The sequence below is a fragment of the Ammospiza caudacuta genome, chromosome 6 (assembly GCF_027887145.1).
Source record: "Ammospiza caudacuta isolate bAmmCau1 chromosome 6, bAmmCau1.pri, whole genome shotgun sequence".
In the NCBI taxonomy this organism is placed as follows: Eukaryota; Metazoa; Chordata; class Aves; order Passeriformes; family Passerellidae; genus Ammospiza; species Ammospiza caudacuta.
In genome coordinates, this window is record NC_080598.1 from 59,393,696 (window position 1) to 59,409,196 (window position 15,501).

Below are 15,501 nucleotides of genomic sequence, written 5' to 3' on the forward strand. Positions count from 1 at the left end.
TTGCAGGTTATTAAATTCTGGGGCCTAAATGTGTGACTGTGTTAGCATGGGAGTAAATTCATTGAAAGCTCTGAGTATCTGCTGAGAAGAAAAGGGTTTGCTGTCGTTCCTCAGCCAGCTGTGAACATCTGTAAGGAGCTGTGTGTTCATTCCAAGCTGCTGCATTAGGGAGCTCAGGAGTTCTGCTGTGGGCTCTGTAGGTGTGTGCCCCAAAGAGCAGAAAAAGAACCCCCACCCCAGAATCTCAAACCAGCCAATACCATGGTCTGTGTGGGACGGCTGGGAACGTGGAATACTGATTTTATTTATTTGTGCCACCCTTTTCTTGGCTTAGGACCCCCTAATTTTTCAAGCATATTAACTCTCATATACTTCCCCTGTTTCCAAGTACAAAACCCCCCAGGCATTAGGTTCCCCCTGTTCCCAAGGCACCCCAAATTCCCAGGAACATTGAGAAAAATTACTGAGTGAAACTTCTTAGAGCTGTATTCCCTATTGTGACTGGCAACTTACTTAATAAAGAAAAGCAGATATGACCAGAACAATTGGTTTGTGGGATTTTATTCTGTGGGGCTTTGAGGTTTTTTTTGTTGTTTGTTTAGAGGTTTTTTGCTTGGCTGTGGTTTGGTTTTTCTTAGTTTCCCCTATGGTTCATATGGCCTGTTGATGCAGTCAGACTGGCATGAATTTCATGAAGGGTTTTAGAGTGGTTTTTTTGAGAAGAATGTAATTATATTTTTTGTTTTGTTCCCACACCTCCAGATACTTAACTGAAGAAAGAAAAAGAAAAACTTTTATGACTTATTTTAATGCTTTAGTAATTTAAAAATTTTTGTTTAATATGAACCCTGCTTAAAATGAGTGTAATCTTGAGTCATATATATGAGTCTGGTTTTAACTTGTGCTGAATTGTATCCTAATGGATTCCACTTGATTTCAGCTTGTTTTTCATTAGCTGTAATGTCCTTGTTGGTCAAAACAAACATGTAGAAGTCATGTAGAACAGTGCAACCAAACCCCATTATGGTCATGTAGCAACATCAATGGTATTGATACCTTTTAAATATTTTCAAGGTCTGTGGTACATTATAGGTGTAATAAAGAAGAAAGAGTGCAAATGTTAAAAATAAAGCTTTTGAAAAGAAATCAATTGCACTTTCTTTTTTTTTTCACTATAAGGCTGTCTTTGGAAGAAATGTTTCATCATTTAACTGTTGCCTGCTTGTTAAAAACAGTGAATTCTGAAGTCCATTCATCTCTGTTATTTGAAGGCAGGTAGTCAAGAGAGCAGTCACAGAACTCTGCTTCCCCAGGCCCTTTATGTCCTGTAGGGCTGTAACCTTAGAAAGGTCATGTACAGAAATGATCTTTTTTGTTGTGGGTGAAGGCTAATGAGTTTCTCTGTCTCCTTGGCTCATCTTGGGTTTCAGCTCTGCCTCCTCTGAGGTGTTTGAGTGTGTGAGAGACACCTGGCCAGTGGAATGGCTTCAGGGTGCCTGGTTTTGGGACCTTCAGTGTTCCAGAGGTGTTTCTAGAAGGAGGATTCTCCTGCCATGTAGATTCCCTGTTGAATCCTGTCACTACTTCAGTGCTGTAAACAAAACCAGGTTGAAGAAACTGTTGCATCTTTATTTGTACTGCGATCACGTTTATTCTTTTTAGTGTTTAAGCACTGGTTTTAATTAAATTGGAGCACTGTGTTTAAGCAAAACAGATTTGTGGTGCTTAAGTCTTAAAACTATTTAAAAGTACCATACAATTACTAACACCTCCCAGCATTTGCCAGGTATTCCTTACTATGACTTATTCTTTGTCAGCAATGAGAAGTTCCATTTAGATTGGCCTTTGAGAAGTCCAGGTTTTAAGAAATAAACACAAATTCTCTACTACTGAAGCTTTTTTTAAAGTGAGATCAGGAAGGTCAACCAGTGGATTTTGGTGCTGAGGCAGGCATTGGTGCCTAAATAAAACCAGGTAGTTGAAAGGAAGCTCCCTAGTCTGAGGACAGACCTTCAGAGTAAAAATGTGGAATTTCATCTCTACAACTTTCTGCTATTGCTGTCCTCTTGTGTACATGAACATTGGATAAATGAAGCTGCCTCTGTATTCTTTTGAAGCATTTGGTAAAGTAACCAACAACTAAGAAGTTGGCATTCCTTTTATTATTGTATTAAGTCTTTTCATTTGCTGTGAATTAAGAAAATGGAACAAAAGTAGTGAGTTCTGCTTACTTTATTGGTCAAGCACATACTATTTTTTGTGAAAATGTTCCTATTGATGCATGTTATGTGTTCACAGTACAGAGAAAAAATCCTCACTGTGTTTCAGTGAAATTGATTTTGCTATGGGAAGTGTCAATATGGGGATAATGACTGAAACTCAAAACTTGTTTATGGAATTATGGCCTTGCTGTGTGTTCATATATATGTATTCATGTATATTCATACAGGGCTATAAATGACGTGGTGTTTTTAGAAATACAAATTAATCAAGCTTGATGTGTTTGACGCTTCTTTCATCCTTCTTTGGAGTTGAAGTTAATGATGGTAAAAACCAGCCTCCAGTCAAAGTAGTTGTTTATTGTAAAATTAAGTCTTGAATGCTGGTGTGTGTCCATTCTCTACTTCAGCCTCGACTTTCTTGGTGAACTTTATTTTCCTCATGGCAGTTGATGATTAAATTCCTTCTACAATATGCTCAAGATCTCAAACACACAATAGCAATACAGTTCCTGTAAGTGGTTCATTTGTTAATCTGAGCTCTGTTTTACAAGAATTGTATGAATGCTGCTTTCCTTTGAAATTGATCTTCAAAAAGAAATCCTGTTTTGTATAATAAGATGCCAGACTCACAAAGATTTCCTTTCTTGTTTCATAGACGTTCCATCTTCAGAGCAGCCTGAACTGTTCCTAAAGAAACTTCAACAGTGCTGTGTCATTTTTGACTTCATGGACACGCTTTCAGACCTTAAAATGAAAGAATACAAGCGCTCCACTCTTAATGAACTGGTGGACTACATTACAATAAGCAGAGGCTGTTTGACAGAGCAGACTTACCCTGAAGTAGTTAGAATGGTGAGTTCTTTCTTTCTCATGGTCTCTTTTTAAACCCTCTTGCAGTTCCATTTACACCCTGTGGGCAAAATTGACCCCTGGGGTAGGTGGATTAAATGATGCCTTTGGCTTGGATTTATTGATAGACATTTCTTGGGGATGATTCTCCAATGACAAAAATATTAATTTTTATGTATTTTAAATGAAAGTCAAGTAGATTATGTTTATTATAGTGTCACAAATTATGAAAGGAAACCTGGATTGTTTCCTGATAGAGAAAGCCAGCAGCCATTAAATCACAGTCCCTCATGTTTCCTCCAATCTATCTTCCCTCTCCTCCCAGTGTAAATAATGGAATAATTTTTGCAAGTTTATCTTTCTTTGAACTTTCTCCAAGTTCTTGGGTGGCTGCCTCAGGTACAGATACCTTAAAGCATGCATGGATAATAATTTTAAAATAATAAATGCTAAAAATGTTGTACAGGATTGTTGTGTCAATTTCCTGGTTGGGTTATGTGGATTCATTGCAGGGGCTGTGAGAGTGAGCAAGATTGCTCAACTATAAAGCCACACCTTGTATATATAAATTGTTAAATAATGGTGTTTAATTGTAAAAATGGAAACAGTACCAGATGCTCTATGGTGAAGAATGTTCATTGCAACTGGCAAAATCAATCACTGCTTTAAAATGTTTGTTCTGTGCTGCTGAACAGAACCCTTATAACCTGTTCTCTAAATGAGAAAGCAATTAATTAAATATAGATTTGGTCTTGACAGTTTCCTAACAGTACTGTGTGATTGTGGGATCCACTGGCTATGTGCTGTAAGAAGAAAAACATGAATAGTTTTTGCATTGCATTGTGTATGCTTCTTGCTTCTTTTTTGACACACAGATTCATGCTGTGTTGCTTGTCTGTAGTATTTAAAAATAGCTGTAAATTGTGACAGAACCATCAAGCAGTTAATCATGAAGGAAAAAACCCCAGAATTAAGGGTTTATGAAAAAATCTTAATAGGTCTTCTTTGTGTGTATGAATTGTCAGAAAGCCTGTAATTATGAGTTCAGATTCTTTCCCTTCTCCCTCACCCTCTCCTGCCCCTTTCTGCTCTGGACCAGTCTTGTGAATGAACTGCTTGCTGTGTTATTTCTTCACAATGTGAACTCATGCACCATTCACATACCAGGCAGAATACAGAAAGGCTTTTTTTTCTTCTCAGTTTTTCTGCTGGTGCTGCACTGTGGTATCTAAATGGTTTGCATGTGTTAGTTTGATCTGATGTGTACCCCTTGTGATGAGCAAAGTATATCACACCCTTTGCCTAGAAGGGATGTTGATGTACAGATAACTTCAATAAAATGGGGGGCTTTTTCTGTGTGTAGCAGATGCCTCCAAACTCATCCCCCCAAAGAATTTGGTAATTTTTATAGCATTTCTGTTACTGAGGTTGTATTCTTGGGTTGACACTGGTTATAGTTGTTTAGTGCAGCAACATCTCTTGAATAAAAACTCTCAAAGTTAGTGTTGCCTTAGCTTGGGCCCCAGGAAGCAAGAAGAATTTGATTTGTAATTGTTTATGAGGTTCAATTTGAATCATAAATAATAATCTATGAAGCAGTAAAGTAAAACCCCTTTTGTATCATGTCCTGCTGTCCCTGCAGTCACTTTTATTGATTCACACAACAGGTTTTAACTTAAGGAAATTATATATTGCCTAAAGAGTTTGAAAAGCATGGTTTTGAATAATTTCCTTAAATATAGTCTGTATTTATGGTATGGAGTATCTATTGGAAATAAAGACACAGCCTGAATATTTCCAGTGGATTTCACAGATATTTACTAATGGTGCTTAAGAAATTCCAGTTTCACTTAGATCCTTTTTGATAGAAATCTGTTCTCTCATCTTTTCCTTTCATGGCATCATGCCCTTCTTCATTCTGCTTTCTTCTCCTTTGCATTTGTGGTGCTGAACCCAGGCTGTTCCCTCTTCAGTGCTGGGATACTGAAGCAGGGGAGAACTCTGAATATTCTCATGTCCTCTGTCTGGCTACCCAGTGGCCCCTGACTGCCCAAATCTGATTTTTTTTTTTAACAAGTAAAAAGATGCCTATTATTTAAGTATTTAAAGAAGTGAACATGTTTTTATTCCTTAAGAATTTCCTGAGGAAATTTGAAGTAAATATAATTGTAAATTGTAATTTAGATTTTGGGTGAAGCTCCAGCCTGCAACAGGCACCTGAGCTTTGGTGAAGGTGTAAGCAGCTGAAAGCTGGACTCCCCTGATTGTGCCTGTCACAACCAGTGGTGTTTTGGGTGCTGGAAAACCACTTTATGGTTGTGTTCCATGGGAGCAGGATGCAGTGCTGTGATGCTGAATTTGTGGGGGTGAACCCATAGCAGATGCATGAATGATTCCTGTTGATGGCCCCAGTGAATGCTGTTGCTGTGTTTCTGCTAAGCCACATCACCAGGGCTTTTGAGGCTTGCAGGTGCTTTGTTTTTTGTAGATGGACTGTCTGGTAAAAATGCTGGTTTTTCCTGCTGGTCTTTGCCTATAAAAGCAAGACTTCTTCACCACTTTGAGAACACAGGCCCTAGAGGGAAGGGTAGTTCTTCTAATATGCTATAGAAGGAGTTTTCAGCACATACTGCCTGGTGAAGAGATGGCATTAGTCACTTTGTACTAAAGCCCTGCTATTTGGTGTAACTTACTCTTTGCAGTAAATACATGTTCTTGTTTCAGGCAGTTTTGTGCCCATAATCATGCACTGAGACAGACTTAAATGTGCACAGTTGACTTCACAAGTGCAGCTACCACCTTCATGTGCTTTTGGGGATTTTCACCAAAGTCTCCAGCTGGGTTCACAAGGGAGCTGTCACATTGACAGTCTCAGACCTGTCATGGTAGTGAAGAAAACAGCAATATCTGTGTTCTGACCAAATTAGCATCCCCACTGCCTGCCTGCCACAATTGTCATGGGAGTGTTTTGATTGAAAGACCAGGATCTTAAAACTGATCAAAACTGAGCCCAGTTGTTTTATGTCCCTTTGAAAGATCTCTACCCTGTTATGTTTAGTGTTTATGAATCTGAGAATTAGTATTTTCTGCTTGTCCCTTTTGGCTACTGTGATTTGGAGGTGAAGGGAAAAAAAGTTCTTTTGTGAGTTTTAACATCATCCAGGAGCAGGGAAAAAAAGTGTACCGGTCAAAAACTGGTGTTTTTTAAGTTACTAATATTCACAGAGAAGGATTAATAGCTTAAGTGTTTTCTAAATCATCTAAAATGTTTCAAAATTAATTTATGTGGAAGAGACTTCTTTTGTTTTAAGGTTTTATAATGTATGTGTATGTTAATGATCTCTGTTAATGACCCAAGGTTGTTTGGTTCTAGACATACTAGGCTAGGAAAAAGTTGCCGGTAGAATTCTTTAGAAGAGCTGAGATTTCTAAAATATAAGGGTTTGAAAAAGTAATTTGTGGCAGCCAGATAATTTAGAGATGTTTTTCATGCCATCTAAAATTTATGCCATTAAAAGCTTTATCCATGCTTGTAACATCACATGTTTTCATCTTCTTCTCTTGATCATGTGATATGATGTTGTATATAGCTAAATGTGAAACCACTTGGCTGTTTGTCAACCTGTGTGCAAATCTGCTTCTTTAAACCACTCTCTATAGCTTGATTCAGTGTCTGGCATGTTATTTATTATTCAAAAAAATAAAATAAACCAGAATCTCCTAATGACCACCAAAGCAAGTTGCAGAGGCCTCACCATGTCATCAATATCAGTTGATGGGGAGAGGAATTGGGATTTGTGGTAATGGCCATGAGCTGAACAGATTTATTCAGGAGGGGATTGCTCAGCATGCTTCCCCTGCAGTTTGATGCGTTGTTCAGAAGGGCAGATGACATTCTTTAGAATTAGGCAAATCTTAGGAAAAATGGCCTTGCCAATTAAGCCACACTCGGCTAAGAGGGAAATGCCTGTAATAGGACTTTATGAGCCAATAATTGGATACTTAATCTAAAATTTATTCCTGTCTGAGCAAAAAGTGGAGGCTTAAACTAATGATACTGATTTTTGCTGGTAGATTAAGCAGTGGTAGTTGAAGGAAATAAATGTTTGTTTTTATCTGTGGTGTCCTGAAGGGTGTATGTGGTAGGACTGTTTGTGCTTTATGGATGTTAAGACACAGATTGAGGAAACTCATCTATTTAATTTGAAAAATGAACAAAAAAGTTGACAAGCTGTTAAAATGAGATGTCTGGATGAATCTCTTTGTTGGTGAGCAACCTTTCAGCTCTCCTATTTGCTTCTTTAGAAATTGTAGACCTGGGCCCTGACGTTTACACATGAGTGTGTGTTTGCCAGCCCACAGGAGATGGCTAATGAAACTCTCTTCAGATCCAGCTTTTAGAATGGAGTAGTGATACTTTGTTCTCTTTTCTAAGTGCTGAAATGCCTCTGGCTTCCCATTGTCATCTTTATCTTTTCTGTAATGGCAAATTGAGTAAAATAAGACTGTAATTTCTGTTCAGCCCAAGTGAAACATCATAGGAGATGTCATGTGGTGTAGAAGCTGTGTTAAGCAACAGAGGGAAAGAAACTTGGTTAAATCAATACCCAAATAAACACAAAAAATGCATTTTAAAGGTCAGATTCTGGTTTTGGGTTTATTTTTTTTTATCCTCTCTTTCTACTGACATAAATCTGGAGAGATTGCATTGGTTTTTACTGCAGGTTTGTCTCAACAGATGTGAGGGCAGAGTCTGTTCAGGAGTTTGTTTGTGACAGACCCGTTAAACATAAAGAATATCTTGCTAAGCCATGATTTTTTTAGTATGTTGAGCAACCTATTTTTAGGAAGTGTTCTAGCTGTTAGACTTCATAGGCATTATGGTTTTTATATTTTCTATAGCTTTAGCTGTGTCTTGTGACTAAGTGTGACATCTTCAGAGTTTCTGTATTAAAATGTTCTTGGATAGAGATTTTTCTGCAGATCCACCTATATTCAGTCTTACCTTTTTTGATTTAACAAAAAACCTGTGTGTATGTTCCTGTTGATTCTTGCATTAGATTTCAAAACAGAAAATGAATGTCATTTTGAGTTTAAGGAAAAACAATGAAATCATATGCTCTCACAAGAATTGACAAATCATATCCCTTTCTAATGGGAATCTTATATAAAAGTTCAGGAATTCTGTAAAATTAATCTTGAACTTGACTCAGTGGAAGTAGAACGGATTTGGAAGGTATCTGAAATGCTGGAAGGAAAATGCAATGTTTGATTCCCCCCCCCAATGTTTTTTGACTAAAAATTGTCATGTAGATGCAGCCATAATGGAGCAAACATGCTATTGTTAAAAAAAACCACATAAAAATCACATAATATTTTACATTCTGTTCTTCTTTCTTTAATGTGGGGGTTAGCAATTCTGTAGAAGCAAGAAAAGAATCTACCTTTGATTCCTTTTGTGCATTATTTCTAAATACTTTTGTTAGATGTTTTTGTTGCTCACATTCTTTATACTCCTAGCTCATATTAAATGTACAATGCTTATTAAAAGAAGAGGCTCTGATGTTTTGTGCCCTTCTCAAAAAATCAGTTGGAGGCAGCTCCTCTTGCAGCAGTTGTCCCTAATAATTTTTCTGGACAGTTTGTAATTACATTTACCTGTATCCATTATTGCTGTGGTTGGTTACATGGGCCTTGCATCTGTCAGGCTCTGTCTGCATAACAGTGCAGTGACTGGGTCTGAAGGAGAGAAATAAACTGGGAAAACACTTTTCTTGTTCAAGAAACACTTGAGCTGTATTTATTTATTTATTTACTTAAAGGATCTTCACATCCCCACACCCTATTTTGGCTGTGTCAGCCTTTAAAGCATTTTGTCTACAGACAAGCACAGTGTTAATCTGCTTCTGAGGGATTGTTTTCCTGAGTTTTGAATTGTATGTTTTGTTCTTTAGTTTGGAGTCCAGGACAGCATGAGTTTTGCAATGCTGTCTAGAGTTCAAGTACATTCATTGGCAGGCTTTCACTTGATCTCCTGCGTGCTCTAGAGGTGAGGGGCTCTTTCTGCTGGTGCTGTGCTTTGATTTGTGCAAGGTACTTAGCTACTGCTATGATTTTTCAGACTGTATTATAGAATTACATTGGCACATATTAAGTAAATAATTCTTCCATTGAATCATCTGAAAACTTAGTTACAGGGAGATAGTGATGAATGGGGTTACTGGTAGGGTACCCAGATATAGTTTGGGTCTGGGTGACCCAGAGTGGAATTGCAGAGCTCCAGTTCCCAACAGGGAGGAGGTTGTACCCAGGGCTGGGGCTGAGCTAACACTTCTAATTCAGATCCAAGTGTCATAATCCACCTTGGTTCTTGTCTGAGTGAACAAGATTAGAACAAGGGGTGGTGGCTTTAAACTGGAAGGGGAGAACAAAGAGTAATGGCTTGAATTTGGATGGGGACAGGGCCAGATTATGTGTCAGGGTGGAATTCTTCACTGTTAGCTTGGTGAGACACTGGCACAGGTTATCCAGAGGAGCTGTGGCTGCCTCATCCCAGGAATTGTTTAAGGCCTGGTTGGATGAGGCTTGAAGCAGTGTGGTCTAGTGGAAAATGTCTGCCTGTGGCAGGGCAGATTGGAATTAGATGATTTATAAGGTCCCTTCCAACCCAAACCATTCTGTGGTTCTGTGAGGAGTTTCAGGGTGTTTGTAAATTGGGTTTCTTTTGGGCAAAGCATCCACTGCAGGAGTATAGCTACTGATTTTTTCAGTGCAAGGTATCACTAGAAAGCAGCTCCTCCCTCTATAAACACACATGGTGTGGACATTGCACCTGAGCTCCAGCTGTTTTCTCCTACAAACTCACTCCTGTTGTAGTTCTGCCAGGAGAAGCATTGCCCAAGGATCTCAGGTTTGCTGCTTCCTCCTCTGTATGGATGGAAGCTGACACCACCACTGAAGTGGGTGAGGGTAAGCTAACAAGTTTAGGAGCCCAGATCCAGAGCTAAATTCTTGCAAGTTATTGATTGAATTTTTAGAAGACTTAAAGGTCAAGGGAAAATGAGAAGAACGGTTTTCCCCCCAGCCTGTGATCTGGATTGTTGACTGTGTTCACAATCCAGTGTAGTTCATTCTGATGCAGTCAAGTCAAAAGTAATGCTTCTGGGCAAAAGAAAGCACATAATATTAAGCCCTGAAAGACTGTATTCAGGCAAGCAGTGGTGCAGAAAAGAACCTGAGCATTGTGGATTGCTTATCATGAGTATCTTAATATGAATTTCTGGTAGGCTGCACTGTTCAAAGAGGTGAATGTCGATAAATTAATATGACAACATGCAGGAGAAAAGAGGGAGATGGTCTGGCTTTTTATATATACCTCAGTGCACTTGTGCACAGGTGGGAGGTCAAAGGAAGGAAGCAAAAATAATCACAGGATTAAAAACAAACAGAGAAACCAACAACTGCCTGGGTTTAGGAGCTTTGTTTTTCCATTTAACGCCACAGAGGTTGAGAGTTGTCATGTCTATATAAAAATACCTATCTATAGATAGACACATACTGCATATGCAAATATATATATACAGGTGTAAAAGAGATCTGGTGGCTTAGCAAGAACCAACAAGGTATCAGGCAGATTCAACCTTGAGATCACAAACAGTGCTGTAGCTAAATTAGTAGTGAAACTTTAGGAAAAGAGAGCTGGTGGAACAGTTTATAATCTTTTAAGGTAAAATTAGATACTACATTTTGTAAGATGTTCTGTAGTCAAACTTCTGGGAACAATTCAGCGGGTTTTATAGAAAGATTACAGCTGAGTGACTGCAGTACTTACTTCAGGCTCTAGGATATGTAAATCTGTAAATGATATTGCATATGCAGATATGATATCCACATATGCAGATATGTTTCAGAAGTACAAGTGCAGTGTCTTTTCTGGGGGCCAGTGTTGTCTCCAGGTTAGATGGCATCATGTTATGACTTAATTACATTTTATTGCTTCTCTGTTGTTATTATGCACAGCAGTTTAAACATTGTGAGCAGAGATACTGGGTTTCAATTTTATATGTACATGGGGTTTTTTTGGATGATTCCACATATTTTTAATTGAAGAACAGGTGTTCCCTGAAAGCTAAATGGATATCCACTTACCCTGCTTTTATATAGAGAATATATTAAACTTTGCAGTGTGTGTGTTTGTTTTCATTTTAGCTTTCATTCAGGAAGACTATTACTGATAAAAATCTTTGTTTCAAACAGCACAGAGTAGAAGTGCCCAGCTGCAATTCAATTTGTGAAGTGTTTCTAATAGAGTGTTGTCACTTTCATAGCACTCCAGTGAGGGACAAGGAGAGGACTTCCCAAAACACGAATTTTGACTTCAGACTTGAGCATCTTACTACCTTCTTTTCTAAAAGTTATTTCGAATATAAATGTGGTGATAAAGGTATCTTGAAGCTTGATGCTTTTACCTGTATATTCCTAATTTTGTGGTTGTGCATTGCCAGGTAGCAGCAATCAGATTTGTTCAGAAATTGCAGCTCACTCTCTGGGGGCGGGGGTTACAGAGCAGCCTTCCCTGCCTTGTTTGTTTTTAGCAAATTGACATTGACTTGTAATTGCCTGGGAGAGTTTTGGTCTTGCATCTGGCTGGAGTTAGGTGTTAGGTCAGATCTTAAGAAGAAATTCTTTATTAAGAGGGCAAGTGAAGCACTGGCACAGGTTGCCCAGAGAAGCTGTGATTGCCCATCCCTGGAAGTGTTCAAAGCCATCCTGGATGGGGTTTGGAGCAGCCTGGTCTAGTGGGTGGCATCCCTGCCCATGGCAGGGTGGTGGAAGGAGATGACCTTAAAGGTCCCTTCCAACCCAAACCACTCCATGATTCTGTCACTTGTGCCTCATTGACACAGAGCTCAGAGGTTTCTGCGCATCTCCAGTCTGGAAATCTGTCATTTCAGCACTGGTTTTTGGTTCAGTGCCAGTGGATAGATTGAACTGCTTGTTAAGTTGGTTTCTGGCACTTGGGTGTTGAGATTCTGCATGGTGGAGGAGCTCTGGTGGACTTTGCACACCCAGTTTGGTGTGTGCTTCTGAAAGATACAGCCATGGAGAAGAGGGTGCAGGTGTTTTTGAGGACAGAGAGGGGACATCTGTCTTGATAGGACTTTCTAGAATACTGGAGTTCTGGTTTGCCTTCCAAAAGGATCATCTGGGCTTGGAGGCGTTCCTAATCGGCGGCAGACGGAAGTCACTATTGATCCATGGTCATTTGTGCTGGCTTTGGGACAGGATCCCTGGGGACTGTGTCTGCAGGCTGGCAGGCATGTCCTCTGCCTTGATGATCCAAGCAAGGTCAGGAGAGAGAAATGGCTCAGCCATCCAGCTGAAGGAATTTTGGCATGCTGCTTGGGCCCAGGGATCAATTCTAAATAGCTGCCTTATGCCTATCTGAGGAAAAGTCTTTCCAGATCTGATGTTGCTGTGTTGTGTGGTGGCTGTCAGGGTCTCCAAAGTACAGCTGGGCAGTTCATGCATGGAAGGACTTGTTGTCTTCAGTTCTCCCTTAGAGGCTTATAAACATTAACCACCCAGAGGCTACTGATTCAGATAAGCTTGCTATAAATTGACACTGCATGTAAATGAGCCATCGTGCTGTGTTGTGGTGATTAATGTAACTGTAATGGCACACATTATCTCCTAAAGTTATGATAACCTGGGGAAATCACTTAAAGATAACCTGTTCTGTCTGCTCTCCTCAGGAGGATATCTGCATTTTGGCTCCACATAGCTTATCTTTGCTCCTAATGCAAACCAGAAAATTAAAGAGAGCAAACTGCATGCTAGGACCATATTCTAGCCTGCATTGCATTTACTCCTGCATGTTAATTTTCTTATGCAAAAAAACCTGCTTTTGGGTTGCCTTGAGACTGGCATTTTTTAATAGGCACTCTCCAGAGATCATACTAATTCTGTCCCAAGCTCAAGATCCAGGTGTCTGTGCTGGAACTCAGCTAATTGTTGCTGAACCTCTCATACTTCTGTCGTGCTGGTAAGGCCCTGGCACTAACTGCTTGAGGCTTGGTTTGACTTAATTTGAGTCTTACAGGAATTTGTCTTAGTTTAGCTCTTCATTCTGAAAGTATGTACTTTCCCTTGCAGGTTTTACTTGTGCCATAAATTCAGTATTCCAGTTTCTAAACAAAACAGCTGATGAGTGATCTGTAGGTACAAGTGTTAATAATACATGTAGAGTTAAATTTGCAGAAAATTTTCTTTCTTGTTTCAAATGAAATTTAAAGCAGAAAAGGGGAAAAAAAAGTGCTGCCTTTGATTTTCTTAGTTTCTTATTTTGATCCAAATCCTGAGAGAGCTGGGATTTTTGACTGTGAAGCATTACCAAAATGCTTAAGTATTTTAGAATCCCAAATCTTCGGATTCAAGGTACATTTCCCACTTTTTACTTGGGAATCCTTTGGGCTGTCTGTTCTGCCATAGAAACTCTGTCTTGCTAATTGTGATCACTCCTCCTCTCCCTGTGTTTTCATATCAGGGATAGTAGAAGGAGGAGCTGAGGAATCCTTGAGGAAAGACAAACTGTAACATGTATGTATTCCTGGAATAGTTATTCGACCTCTCATGAGATTAGAAATATCTCTTCATGGAGGGGCTCTGGAGAGAAGTGAATGAGCTGGGGAAGAGGCAGGAGAAGGGAGGAGAAGATCATTTCCCAGTGAGTGCTGGCAGTCACTGTGCTGTGGCACAGGGCAGGGGGAGCTCAGTTCACATCAGTAGGAAGTGCTGAGCCTCTCCAGGCTGAAAACAGCGCTGAGCTGTACAGAGAGGGGCTCCTGTGGAGCCTGCAGGGCTGGAACTGCAGTGGCACACACCCTCTTGTGGCAGGAAGGGACAAGTCCCAGCACAAACCAGCGTGGCCTCTTGTTTTCTGTGCCTTGCTCGCTCTTTGGTGTTCAGTGAACATCCCTCACTCAGGTGCACCACCTGTGCTTTCCTGCACTTGCCTCTTTCATCTTCCTGTTCTTGCAGTGCCTGAATCTGTTCTGTCTTGCAAATTCTAAAACTTCACCCTATTTAAATCTGGCTTTATCAGTATTTGGATAGTATTTAAACTGTGGACTTTAAAGTGCCCTTCTCACTAAGCTGCCAATATACTAAAAATACTCCTTACGGACTAAAACATTTACAGGAACAAAAAGGCTGGAAAAATAACCAAGGGTGCTGAAGAACATACTAGTTTTGTGTCTTAAATAGCTTAGTTTGTCTGAACTACTATGAAGGGGTCATGTATAGATTAGGGGATAACATGCTGCTTTTCCCAGCTGTTTGATTAACCAGCTTAGGGCTGGGTCAGATGCGCAGGAGCAGAGCAGGGAAGGCACATCAACACCTTCCAAGTGCAGAGGGGCCCTCCAGCATGTTTGCAGTTATCAGATTTTCTGCATAATAAGCTGTACGCTCCATTCAGCACTCTAATTAACCCAGGAAAGCTCTCTGGCTCAGTCTGTGCTGATAGCATGAACCTCACAAAGCCAGGCAGTCTCACCAAAGTACCTCTAAATAAGATTAAGCAAAGCGAGCCAGCCATGAAATAAAATGTAGGCTAAGTGTCGAGCAAATACTCTTATTTGCTTTCATTTAGTACCAAGTTCTGCACTTGGCATGAGGTGTCCAAGCATTTAATGTGTGAGTAGCACTGGCAACTCCTAGCAAGTGCTGACAGATGAGACCTTAATCATTAATGTTTCTCTGTACAGATAAAAATAACCAAATGCTGTATGACAACACTTACAAACACAAGTTGATGGTATTTCCTACAACTCCTAAGCAGTCCTGGCTCCCACTGATCCCATCAGGATTGGGAATTACATGTTGGTGGAACACGGTGGCAGACTGGGTAATGCTGGGATATCAGAAGAAAGGAGAAAAGCCAAGGCTGGTGGCAGGTTTGTGAAGTGTCAGGTTCCTTAGTTAGCCCTGTGCTGCTGCTAAAGATCCTTGTCAGCAGGAAAAAGAAACAGTGTGAGTGATGGAGGATGGAGCAGGTACAGACATACAGGGTCCTGAAATCTATGACCTGTTTGCAGAATGGATCTCATCCTCCTTTCTTTGCCTTTTCAGGTATCTTGCAATATCTTCAGAACTCTTCCACCTAGTGACAGCAATGAATTTGATCCAGAAGAAGATGAGCCCACCTTGGAGGCATCGTGGCCGCACTTACAGGTTTTTGATTATTTACCTCAGAAGAAATTCTTGTCATTGTTTGGTGTATCTAATAATTTTCTCAGCTTTTTTTTTTAACCTGTGAATCAGAACTAGTCTGTGAGACACTAACATTTATTAATACTGTTTATGATTCTAATATAGTACCTAAAGAGGAGGGAGAGAACTTTGTGATATTTCTAAAATGTTAAAGCTT

At 39.8% G+C, this 15,501-nt stretch overlaps 1 protein-coding gene across 3 annotated transcripts in view; it reads left to right on the forward strand.

Annotated features, from left to right (window-relative positions):
* Nucleotides 1-15,501, forward strand: part of PPP2R5E (protein phosphatase 2 regulatory subunit B'epsilon) — a 73,790-nt gene that overhangs the window by 38,669 nt on the left and 19,620 nt on the right. For all 3 annotated transcript variants that reach the window (XM_058807911.1, XM_058807913.1, XM_058807912.1), the window contains exons 3-4: nucleotides 2,878-3,074; nucleotides 15,204-15,305. In XM_058807911.1, the coding sequence (XP_058663894.1) occupies nucleotides 2,878-3,074; nucleotides 15,204-15,305 (299 nt within the window). The remainder of the gene's footprint in view (nucleotides 1-2,877; nucleotides 3,075-15,203; nucleotides 15,306-15,501) is intronic.